The following is a 12,177-nucleotide window of genomic DNA, read 5'->3' as shown; positions in this document are numbered from 1 at the left end:
ATGAAGAGTAACAAATTAGATGCATGAATTATACTGAGCAGTTCCTAAAACTACTACACTGAATAATTTATTTCATGTTCTGAATTAGTATCCTGCATGAAACTCTGCCAGCAACTACCACCTGCAAGAAAAAAAAGCAATTCTCCATATCATCAGTTCTGTATCATCAGTTCTGTTCTCTACTTGCTCATGAAGAGGTAGCAGCATCTTCTACAGCAGCTGGGCTTTAAGATGAGCAAAAAGGATGCTTCCAATTAATTTATTCTAGTTAAAAACTAAGTGTAAAACAAATTGCTGCTGCAGGTTAGGTGGCACAAACTATCTCTTTAAGACACCACAACCTTCTTGCTTGTGGTTGTTCATTACCTTCAGCTGGCAAACGCTGGTGCAAAAATTACTTTGTTCATGAGCCAGACTTCCATATAGTAAGAAGAAAATGTTCTCAAACTCAGAAAATACAGAGGGGTGCACAACTGTCTCAGGTATTCTTTGGCAATTCTTTAAAGATGGCCACCATATGGATCTGGTACCCCAGGACAATAACATCATTAAAGCAAGCTTGAGGCAAGGCAGTCATGAATGTAAGTGTTCAAAGTCACATGGGACAGGGCTTTAAGCAATCTGACTTAATGGAAGATGTCCCTGCCCAAAGCAGGGGGTAAACTAGATGATCTTTAAAGGTCCCTTTCAACTTAAACCCTCCTATGATTTCATGAATGAGGACTGTGGTATCTTCCTGTCATAGAGCTTCCCAGGACAGAGAACCAACTGCATGTCTGCTTCCTTCCAAAAACCTGGAATGAACAGCTACCAAAAGGATAAGTAGAAATCCAGGGAAAAAAAAATCAGTTATTTTCCCACCATCATTAGACCTTTTTGGGGCAGACGATGCATCACTTGCACTGAAGCAGTGACATTTCAAAGGAGAAATGCTACAGGGAGATGCATCACAGTCAGTCAGATACAGTTTACAGTGGATGGGGAAAACCCAGTACTTGAGCTGCTGCTCTTCTGTTCTTTTCTCATTGAAGTTTATTTCAGACATCTTTCCAGCATGCACAGCAAATCTTTATACCCCTCAGACTTTATCAACATAAAAAAAAAAAAACCCAAACTGCAACCTTCGGAACTTTAAGTCCTGTCAGGAACTACCATGCTAAGATATTTCCCTATTAAAACCAGGAAATATCTTGATAGGCAACAAGTAAATATTTTAAGACCCTACATGGGAAACAGAAATACTTGAGTAGAGTATTTAAGTTTTGTCTCTAAACCTAACAGAAGAGGTCAATCATAATTACCCAAGACAGGATAGCAAAACTCAAAGGTTGGTCTATGGAGTGCCAGTACCTAAGTGTGATACATGATTTAAATAATGCTGCTTGGTCAGACAGGCATGAGGCAGCACATAAGCCTAGGAAGGACAGCAACATCATGAAAGAAAAGATACCTACTCTGCAAAGCAGGACTGCTTGCCCACAAGTGTGTAATCAAGTGCTGGGTGGTAACAAGGCACTGGATGCTGCCATTTCTTAGAGAGTATGGACACAAACTTTCCCTAGGGCATCTAAATACTATGGTATTGGTATCAAATCTCACCCCTGGTATGAGATTTGGTATTGGAAACGACCCATGGCTAAAACATATAAGATGGAAAAGAGGTTCTGATCAGCCTTGACTGAAACCACCCTGACGCTTCAATCACTTTGTCTTATTCCTTTAAGTTTTCTTTAACATGTGCTCATTGAAGATTTTTTTCACCAGTTCAAGTGATTTTAGTTTCAGATCAGTACTCCAATCCTGTCACTACTGACCTCAAAAATTCACAGTAATTTGATCTTTACTCACATGAAGTCAGATCTTACTGCAGAGATACGCCCACCACTTTGCAATGAGGCTTTAGCTGACCTGAATAACATAGAAGAATCTGTTTACTTCTAAGTTTTCCTCTAATCTGAGGGAGATGTTTTGAGAGGAAGCTTGATAGATCTGCAAATAGGATTGCATGATGCAGTTGTCAGTGATAGCAGGGATAAGATTTGATGACTCAGAAGCTGTCTTCTACATTTTTGGCACTACGTATTCTTGATTTTATGTATTTACTTGAAATTCCTATTCAAGTAGCCCTGCTCGTCCTAACCTCCTTTTCCTTGACAAAACATAGCATAATCTAATGGTAATCTACATCCACTTGCCCTAACACAGACTTCCATTCTCCTCTTCCTATAAGCACTATGCTTTATCCCTGAAATATGAGGTATTGATTTTGCAGAGCAAAAAATTACAAGCCTCCTATTCTGGGTGAACTGAGAACCATAAAGTGCACTTAGTGCATGAGACAGACTCGTGCATATGCTATTTTCAGCAGGCTCTCCACGTTTCAGAGTAAATAAGACTCCCCCATACAGTACAGATAAATAACTTGTGCCGTTATTCGAGACACTGCAAGAACCAAAAAGCAGTAGAAAGGGCCATGCAACCTATATAGAAAACTCCTCAAGCACTTGAGATAGTCAACTTGCCAGATATTAATTGAATCAAGAAGCATTATAGCTGCAGATAGATGCGTGTTACAGAAACAGCACTATTTCAGGTTATTCTCCTGCTGTTTGTGGTTGTCCTTCTGCCAAAGATTACAGAATCTAGATTTTGTAACAACTCCAAAGGAGCTCTTGCTAATCTGCCGTGGGAATTTGTGAGTAGGTTCTTATAAACAGAGGCTGTTGAAAGATGAATTCTGTATCCATTTGTGCTGAACATCAACTGACTCCACAGCTCTACTGGCAAAGGGGATGACAAAATGCACCTGATTCAAACTGTGTAAAGGGTCTTTGTCCTCAAAACCTGTTAGCTTTACCTGAAGTAGGTAAGTGATCCTTGCTGCTGGCTTTGTGGATGAGTGCTGGCTGACAGTGAACCAGGTAGGGATAGTCACCTCTCTCATCTGGGTGTCCAGCTACAGCCTGCAACTGTTTGCTGGTGTCTGATGGGGTGACTCTACCTACAGCCTAGATATTCAAATGTTTGCTAGCACTGGTGAACAGTGGGACTGAGCAGTCAGGGCTAGCACTAACTGTACACTGCATAGCTACATGTTCAAGACCTTTGTGTTTGCCACAGACTAACATGATAGTAGTCAACTCTCTCTTACAACCACTGCAGGGAAGTTGAACTCGCAAGATCAGTGTTTCAGTGAGTGCTTTGTAACTGAGCTCTCCTTTCAACGTGGCTTTTTCACAACGTAAAATAATAAGAGAAAATCAGTAAGGCAACTACCACACAGAACATAACTACTTTAGTCTAGCTATAGATATTGCTGACCAAGAAAACTGGATGGTGCTCTATCTATACTGACTCATGGATGGTGGCAAATGCCCTGCGGGGGTGGTTGCAGCAACGGATGCAGAGCATCTGGCCTACTGCATTGTGGCAAGAATGCAGAACGTGGTGCTTAAGGTATGCCATGTAAATGCTCACGTACATTTTAGAGGGATGGCCCATTGACTAAGATATCTGTCTGTAGATATCAAGACAGGAAACATGGTGGTGATTAATTGGGAGGTATTTGAAAGTGTACAACCTGTGCATGATGTTGATGGTAGAGAATAAGGGGTGGATACTGTCCTGGTTTTGGCTGGGATAGAGTTAATTTTCTTCTTAGCTGGTACAGTGCTTTGCTACAGTGTTCTGGATTTAGGATGAGAATAATGTTAATAACACACTGACATTTCAGTTGTTGCTGAGCAGTGCTTACACCAAGTCAAGGGCTTTTCTGCTCTTCATACCACCTCACCAGTGAGTGGGCTGGGGAGCACAAGAAACTGGGAGGGGATACAGCCAGGACAGCTGACTCCAACTGACCAAAGGAATATTCCACACCATATGGTGTTGTGCTGAACAATAAAACTGGGGGTAGCTGGCTGGGGAATGGCAAACCACTTCTCAGGGATTGCCTGGGTATTGGTCAGTGGGTAGTGAGCAACTGCATTGTGCATCCCTTGTCTTATGCATTCTTTTATCATTATTTCCCCTTCCTTTTCTATCCTATTAAACTGTCTTCCTCTCAACCAAGAGTTCTACCTTTTTTCTGATTCTCTCCCCCATCCCACTGTGTGGGAGCAAGAGAATGGCAGTGTGCTCCTGATACAGAAGTGCCACCATGCAAACAGAATACTCAGAAGCTGCACTTCACAATTCTCATTCTAACCTAAGCAGAAAACAGAATTCTATTTTACACTACTTTTTTTTTTCTTAAGATAGCATGTAGTCCTCAAGATAGCATGTAGTGCTTTAACTAGAAGCAGTCTGTTACAGTCTTTACTTCATATTGTGCAAATAATGTATCCTAGATTTTCAGAGTCAGCTTTGAACTCTAAGAAATCTCAGTTGGTTTAAAGAAAACATACTATATATCAATTATCCATCACCTCCTTACACTCAGAGACCAAGATAAAGACATTGAAAGCCAGGTTTCTCTTAGTGTTTCAGCTGGGAATATGTAACCCTCATAAGCCTGAAAGCGACTGCACTTTGTAGTCTATACATGTAACAGACATTGAACACACACAGATAAGGATCTCCAAGGGCAGCGAGGATGCTGCAAAACTGTATATAGGAATCCAGGAATAGATAGGTAACATATATTCACAATTAAAATTGATAAAATACTGATGGTGAGACTAACATATAAACACACAACTTACAAATAAACAAGGTATTCACAGGCTCTGCAAAACTGTCACACTGGCTCTCTTTATCTCAGCCGTAGCACTGCATGCGCAGGGAAGGGCTTAGGGAGCACACTGGCACTGTACTGTGCCCCTCCTGGTGATACTTTCATGAACTGTCCTGGTTTGGGGTGAGTCAGAAATATTACTGGACTCCCACTGAAGTAGATTTGTTCACATGCCTATGATGGAGCCTTTTCAGAAGCCAAGAATACTCTCGCATACCATAATGCCAATTCCTAGCTTCCCACAGGGTGCTGTATTTACTACACATCAAAGGCCCATTTCTGCTAATGCATACAAGAGAGAAACTCATGTGTCACAATCAATTTAATCCAGCATTCATCCAGGCTGCTGCCTTTGCCTTCATCCCTGCCTGCTTGTTCTTGCCGCTCAGGATTTGTTTTGTAACTCAACCAGGGGACTAGTCTGGCTGTAAACTAACCTGGGAAAGAAATCCTCTGTAAAAAGCTTAATTTTCAGCTGAACCAATTCCCACACTCAGTTTATAGTGAGGCTGTGAGAACATCAGTGCAGGTGTGAGGGGGTGGGCAGAAAAGAGTGAACTGTGTACAGGGGAAAGTGGAAATGCTCTTTTCAGCAAGAACAATGATTTTTCCTGGATTAAGCCAGGCACACAGCTAGAGCTTTATTTATAGCACAAGAGAACGTAGGGAATTCAACAGGAACCAGGATTTTACTGCAGTAGGTGTTCAGTCTTTCATCCAACAAGCTGACTGTATCTGAGACAATTCTGCTGCAGCTAAATAGCAACAAGAATCAGATGTGGAAGTGCTTCAGGGCATACTAGAGAATATCTGGTTTATTTCATTTCCTAGAGTATCAGTGCACATGTAAATGAGTCTGTAACACCATGATTTTCTCCTTCCTCCAGCGAAAGCACCTGAAGGGGTTTTTGTTGTTTTAATTCTATTTTGTTTTCGATGAGGGAGTGGGGAGAGAAAGCTTTCAGGGGGTACTTTACGCGTTTTATTTAAAATACAAAATAAATTCAGTGCTGGTGTGGTGAGGGAAATTTCTCCCTTTTCTCTGAAAACAATGAGGTTCACATACTCCTTGTCTTTCAGAACCCATGGGTTCGTAAGTCCTCACCTCAATACTGAACTAATTTGCTAAGTCTTTGACAAAGGCTTGTTAGAACATTCCCAGGGAAAAAACATACACTACCAATCTACAAGTGTTCGGCTATTTCTGCAAATTTTCTTCTCCACTGTACAAGTGAAATCTGTTGTTCAATAAAGGCTAAAACATTAATATACTGCTCATAACCTATTAAAAAAACCCAACAAAACACCACCAAACAAACCCAACAACTTTCCTCCATCGAAGTGAACCATTTCTACGGCTAAAATTAGAAATAGATGAGAAATGGCCAAGCTTCAGCATTCATCACAGGCAGTCATTTTCTATTAGCTACAAGCATTTTTGCAAACACATAATTTACCGTCCAAGCATTTCAATCTGACACTGAAAGGCTTTAAAGGAGATTTATAAGCAGACTGGTGTATTACAACCTACAAATCCTTTATGTGTTTCAAACAATTTCCTACCATACCTCTTCATAGTGCAAATAACTTCTGCTTTGCTCTAAAAATGATACTTACGGCAGCTGTATGCTTGTTACTATCTACAGCAATGAAATTATACTGCTGAAATGGATATTTGAAAGATGATGAGTACATGGATTTCTAGTAAAAACCTATTACTCTTATAACTTTTATTTAAATAGCTATTCTACTCTTGTGATCTCCTGTTAGCACTCTGAAAGCCAAACATTCCAACAGCTAATTAAAAAAAAAGAAAAGCCTTAGAAAATAATTGTTAAACACAATTTCACAAAGATGCTCCATTACCTTTTGGTGGGAAATTGAACAGTATTTAGTATCTCTTGCTTCTGCAAAAAACTAAAGGCTGTGACAGGATAAAGTACAACTTTAATCAATGAGTATCTACCTAATCAATTACACATATCAAGATACATGATATTCAATCTCAGTAAAAAATGGATGCTTTATTTAAAGTTAGCTTTAAAATGTATGTATTAATTCAAAATGTGTCACACTTGTCATAAAAAATTTAGAGAAACCATCCTATTTGATGAAGTTAATTCATGACTGAGCCTAAGCTCTGAAAATCAGGACATGATTCTTCCTTTAATCTGAGAACAGTAAGTAATCTCATGCATAAAGATTTTTCTTTCAATCTTACTTGCACACAACTTTTATCTAATGACTTATTACCATCAACGCAGCTCTAATTAAATGTAGACAACTAAACTTCCCTAAACTGTAGATTAGGGAAGCATCAATTTATTGTACTGCAGCTTAGGAAGGTGTCAACTCTTGGGTTCATAATGTTCCAGCTATTGCGTCCTACACTGGACCTCTCAATCGCTCCCAACATTCTTCCGAGCTCATTTAACAGGATAGCAAATTCTGGTATGACTGACAAACCTTTCATATTATGGGCTCTTAGGCCACCATTAAAGCCTGGATGAGAACCATAGCTGTAGTTAAAGCTAATAAGCTTTCACAGCACACTTGGTGTGTAGTTAAGTTCTAATTCCCACAACAAAAAAAATACTAGAAATAGCATTTTAAAGTCTCTTTTATTTCACTGCTGCATTTAATGGGCCCATTTATAGAATCATAGAATCATAGAATAGTTAGGGCTGGAAAGGACCTTAAGATCATCTAGTTCCGACCCCCCTGCCATGGGCAGGGACACCTCACACTAAATCATATTACCCAAGGCTTCATCCAACCTGGCCTTCAACACTGCCAGGGATGGAGCATTCACAATTTCCCTGGGCAACCCATTCCAGTACCTCACCACCCTTACAGTAAAGAATTTCTTCCTTAGATCCAATCTAAACCTCTGCTGTTTAAGTTTCAACCTGTTACCCCTTGTCCTATCACTACAGTCCCTAATGAAGAGTCTCTCCCCAGCACCCCTATAGGCTCCCTTCAGATACTGGAAGGCTGCTATGAGGTCTCCACGCAGCCTTCTCTTCTCCAGGCTGAACAGCCCCAACTTTCTCAGCCTGTCTTCATATGGGAGGTGCTCCAGTCCCCTGATCATCCTCGTGGCCTCCTCTGGACTTGTTCTCACAGTTCCATATCCTTTTTACGTTGAGGACACCAGAACTGCACACAGTACTCCAAGTGAGGTCTCACAAGAGCAGAGTAGAGGGGCAGGATCACCTGATAGTTCATAGTGTGATATGTATAAACAACACAGATGGGACAGAATTAAGTAGATGGATGGCAACTCTACTCTGACTCAGAAATCCTCCAAGCCACAGCTAGTCTGCACCCAGCTTCAGAATAGGTGGGTAAGCTGTGGAATGCATACATGCCTGTTTGTTTGCTCTGCCACCAGCACCAGATTCAGATCTCCATGCTGCCAGTCAAAGTTTCATAAACAAACCTTCCTGCCTTCCCCTTTCAAACTGCATATAAGACCAAATGGCTCATAAGCATTTTATTACAAATACATCTACCTCATTCATAGTCATTCACCTAGCTACAGTGCTGTATAATCCGCCTGTAATCACAGAATCAAAACAGAACTAGGATCCATTTTTCCCCACATTGTTCAAATACACCTTCAAGGGAGGCTGGTAAATAACAGCATGCTGTTGTATACCTTGCTTCAGCTAGAATACTAGTCCTTGATTGGCTTGCTGAAGAAAACAAGAACAAAGAGAATCAGCTTGTGGAAGATAATGGGCTTGAAAAATGAATCCCAATTTTGCAAATGGAAAAAAAAAGCTACCCCAAAATGATGGTCCAAGCTCAGTGCCTCTCCTATAAGCCCAAAATCTCTTCTTCCCCAGACAACTTGACAACTAGCTGGAGCAAACTGATACACAAGGCTTAGAATAGGCATTTTTTTCCTGGCATCCCAGCAACCTGATCAGCCCCATCCCACATTCCATATTTTTTTGGCAGTTAAGAGATTAGATTCCCAAACTTGCACAACCACCGAGCTGAAATTCAAGGTTTCAGGTTTGAAGTTTGAAGAATACTCAGCCAGGTGCATCATCTACTCACAAGACTAAGATTTGTTCCATCATCACACTTTGTAATGCTTAGGAATTTCCAATGGCCAAACAAGGCAGTGTTCTGGACTAAAGCCATTTTGGAAGTGGGATCTACATAGCTGTATCTCATCTAAGATTAAAAATAATTATAGTTCATAAAACCATATGCTTCTCTTTCTAGTAAAATCTTTCAGCAACATATCTGTTTCCTGCACTACGCAGCTCACAAAGCATTCAGTGATGCCCCTTTCAGAAGCATCCTTATTTCCATGCAAGTATCTGTATGGCACTTACATCTGCCACAAATCCTCTTATTTTTTCCACGACAATATCTGAAATCCATAGGATTTTCCCATAGCAAAAATTCATCACTTGGAAAATGCTATCTTTGAATTTCTAACTCCACCCCAAAGATGCATGAAATCCATTCTTCAGATGCTTTTAGTTGCACAAAACTCAGAGAGAACACTAGCTCAATAAAAAACGCCGTATTACTCTGCCTCTTAGGGCTACCCATATATTTTTTTGCAACAGCAACCAAAATCACTTTCAGCCAGGATGCAAAAAGTAGATCTTAAGTAGATCACAGTTTTTAATGAATGGATTCTTTAGCACTAAGATTACTGCCTCGTATTTATTTTATGCTTCGTTCTCTTCAGAAATTATATATTGATGAGAATCTGTGTCACAAAGGTATTTGAATCTCTGTGCAAGATGAGGGTGAAAGAACTGAATGAAGAGAGATATAAACCTTTCCGAAGATAAGTACCATTAACATCTAATGCATCTTTTACAGACTGTAAGCATCACCACATTTCCATTATTTTAATATAACCAAAGTGAAAGATAACAGCACAGCGATAGGGATCCTTTCATATATTCATGGTAATAAAAGTTAAAGACATTCTCAAAGAATTATTATTCTTAACAGACAGCAAAAATAAATTTCAAGGGGGAGAGTGGGGTGTCAAAGTGAGCACTTAGCTCATTTGTCTACAAATGAAACCAGCATGTAAACATGAACTTAGAGGTACAGGGTTCAGATGCCACACATTTTACTGAGAAGTCTCTCTCCCATAGGACTTATGGCTAAAAATGACTACTTGAATGTTGGTTACAGAACACTTCTGGAACTTGACAGTACCAGTGATGAGCTAGATGATGCCATCAGCAATACACACCTCAAAGTGATCTGTGATGTTCAAATACTTCACCAAATCAAATCCTGGTGAAGAAGGAGATTTGGAAGGGAGAGAGAATGTTTTTTAATCTGGTATTAGGCGAGAACAAACGATAGCTGCTGCAGAAAGGAGCAACCCTGCTGTTCCTTCTCTCAAGCTATACTTGTCTGACTTTACAGTAAGTCTACTCAGGGAACTGAATCAATAAAGCTTCTACAAAAAGAGACAACCAATTTTTATGCCAGTTTAGCTTCCTGGGAAAGGCAAGAAGGCAGAAGAGAAAGCCCATCCATTGCAGCAGACACCACCTATTACATTGACTAGTTGGCAATAGAGATGTGCCCCCTAAAGCTCCTGTCCACAGAAGAGTTCCTCAACAGAGTGGGCTGGGTGGAGGGGGATTTGAGGTTGGAAACAGTTAGAAAACCATTAATTTGTAATTCTGTGGATTTACATCTCAAAAATGGCATGGAGTAATCTTTATAATAAAAGTTTTTTTAATTTTTAAGAATGTTATAAGGTACTTCAATGATTTATGTTCAGCGTTTTTACTGAATCTCACACTCTTAAATCAATTACTTTTGAAAAACTTGCCCTCCAGGATCACTTGCAGCCCAGTCTCAAGGTTTTAAGACTTCTTTCATGCATTCAAAAGCTACTATTAAAGAAGCCAACTTCTGTTCAAGGTCGATAATATAACTTCCAGGCAGAAGCATTTCTTGTCACAGCTCAGAGGAATCCATGTCAAGCAGAATGAAGACATGGATTCGTGTTGTCAAAGGACAGCATGGTCCAATTTATTCCTGCAACCGAAATCTCTGTGAAACTGTGGCCAGTGGGAGAGGTTTTAGTGTATTAAGCTTGACTGCAGCAATGTAGACAAGGGAAAGGCCCTTGAATAGGCACCAGGAAAGGAGAAATGAAGGGAAAAGCTTTTCCTTTGCTGAACAGCAACATGCAACCCAATGATCACAAGCTAACATTATTTTTTTCTACAAGCCAATTCCTAACTTCAGTTTCCTGATATCATGAAATTGCCAAATGACATTTTGAGAAGTATTTTCTTCCAGTTGTTTGCATGCTTAACTGAATGGGCAGAGGAATGTGTCTTACCATACAGGTGTCCAGGTCCTCCAAACGTTCTATCTCTGTTAATTCCTCAACTGTGATGACAGAGCGTTTAGTTGGTTTTTCTTCAGCTAACTCAATTTCCAGTGATTCCTGCTGTGGAAGTGGTTTGCCACGTCTGGTCAAATGGTCAGCCTTGAGGCAAGGATAAAGACAGGAGCACATCAATCAAACTATTAAAAAAGGCACAAGAAACCCAACCAGAAAGCTTACAGAACTTAAGTATTCACAGATCCTAAAACGCTAATTACAAAAGCAAAGCTTGGTTGTGTGTGTGAATCTTCACACAGGGTTTGTTTTGGTTTTCTGGTTTTTTTTTGATGGAACCCCTTCCATCACACATTCTATGAGGGAAGAGAGAACATTCTAATAGGAAAAAAGAAGAAGATCAGATAAAAAGACATCCTACTTTTGACATATAATAGTATTATGGGACTTCCTCAGCATTTATTCTGTCTTTAGTACAAAGAAAACAAAAGTGTGGAAGCAAAGCTTTGTACAGGGCAATTCTGTCTGTTTGTTGAGGGGGTTTTTTATTTGTGGTTTGTTTTGTTGTGGGTTTTTTTTTAATTAATTAACACAAAGACCAGTACAATTTCAGTGAATACAATTTTCATAATTATTAGATGGCCAAACTGTTATCATCTGCTATTCAAAACACAGGAGAGCTTTGTTAAATACCTCCCTTCTGTTTCCCTGAAGAGTTAGATGAGAGCTACCATAAAAAAGGCAAAAAATAAATAAATATACTGACAGATCTGAGGGATAAGATTTTTTTTTGAAGTATGAGAGGAAATACAATAACAATAATAAAATCCACTCTTAGACCTGCATAGCAAGAACTGTTACTAAGAGCACAGAGAATGCTATATAAACCACATGTCAGGAAAATGATGAACTATTTCCTAGTTCTGTTGCTAACAAAAGAAAATATTAAATAACATCAGTTAAAAGCAAGTATTTGAAGATCAGCTGGCCCAAATCAGTTAATCACAGAAACCTTCAGAGGCAGCTATGGAGAGCTACAGTCCACTGCTTAACACTAGCACAACTCTGGACAACCAGTGGATTGCAG

General features: G+C 39.7%; 1 protein-coding gene across 4 annotated transcripts in view; it reads right to left on the bottom strand.

Moving 5' to 3' along the window:
* The window catches only part of CARMIL1 (capping protein regulator and myosin 1 linker 1), a 192,903-nt gene that overhangs the window by 30,213 nt on the left and 150,513 nt on the right, over positions 1-12,177 (bottom strand). For all 4 annotated transcript variants that reach the window (XM_034074622.1, XM_034074623.1, XM_034074628.1 and 1 more), the window contains one exon: positions 11,088-11,237. In XM_034074622.1, coding sequence (XP_033930513.1) covers positions 11,088-11,237 — 150 coding nt within the window. The remainder of the gene's footprint in view (positions 1-11,087; positions 11,238-12,177) is intronic.

The sequence above is a fragment of the Melopsittacus undulatus genome, chromosome 1 (assembly GCF_012275295.1).
Source record: "Melopsittacus undulatus isolate bMelUnd1 chromosome 1, bMelUnd1.mat.Z, whole genome shotgun sequence".
In the NCBI taxonomy this organism is placed as follows: Eukaryota; Metazoa; Chordata; class Aves; order Psittaciformes; family Psittaculidae; genus Melopsittacus; species Melopsittacus undulatus.
The sequence above is the reverse complement of the archived record's forward strand: the minus strand, read 5'-3'. Positions and strand labels throughout refer to the sequence as shown.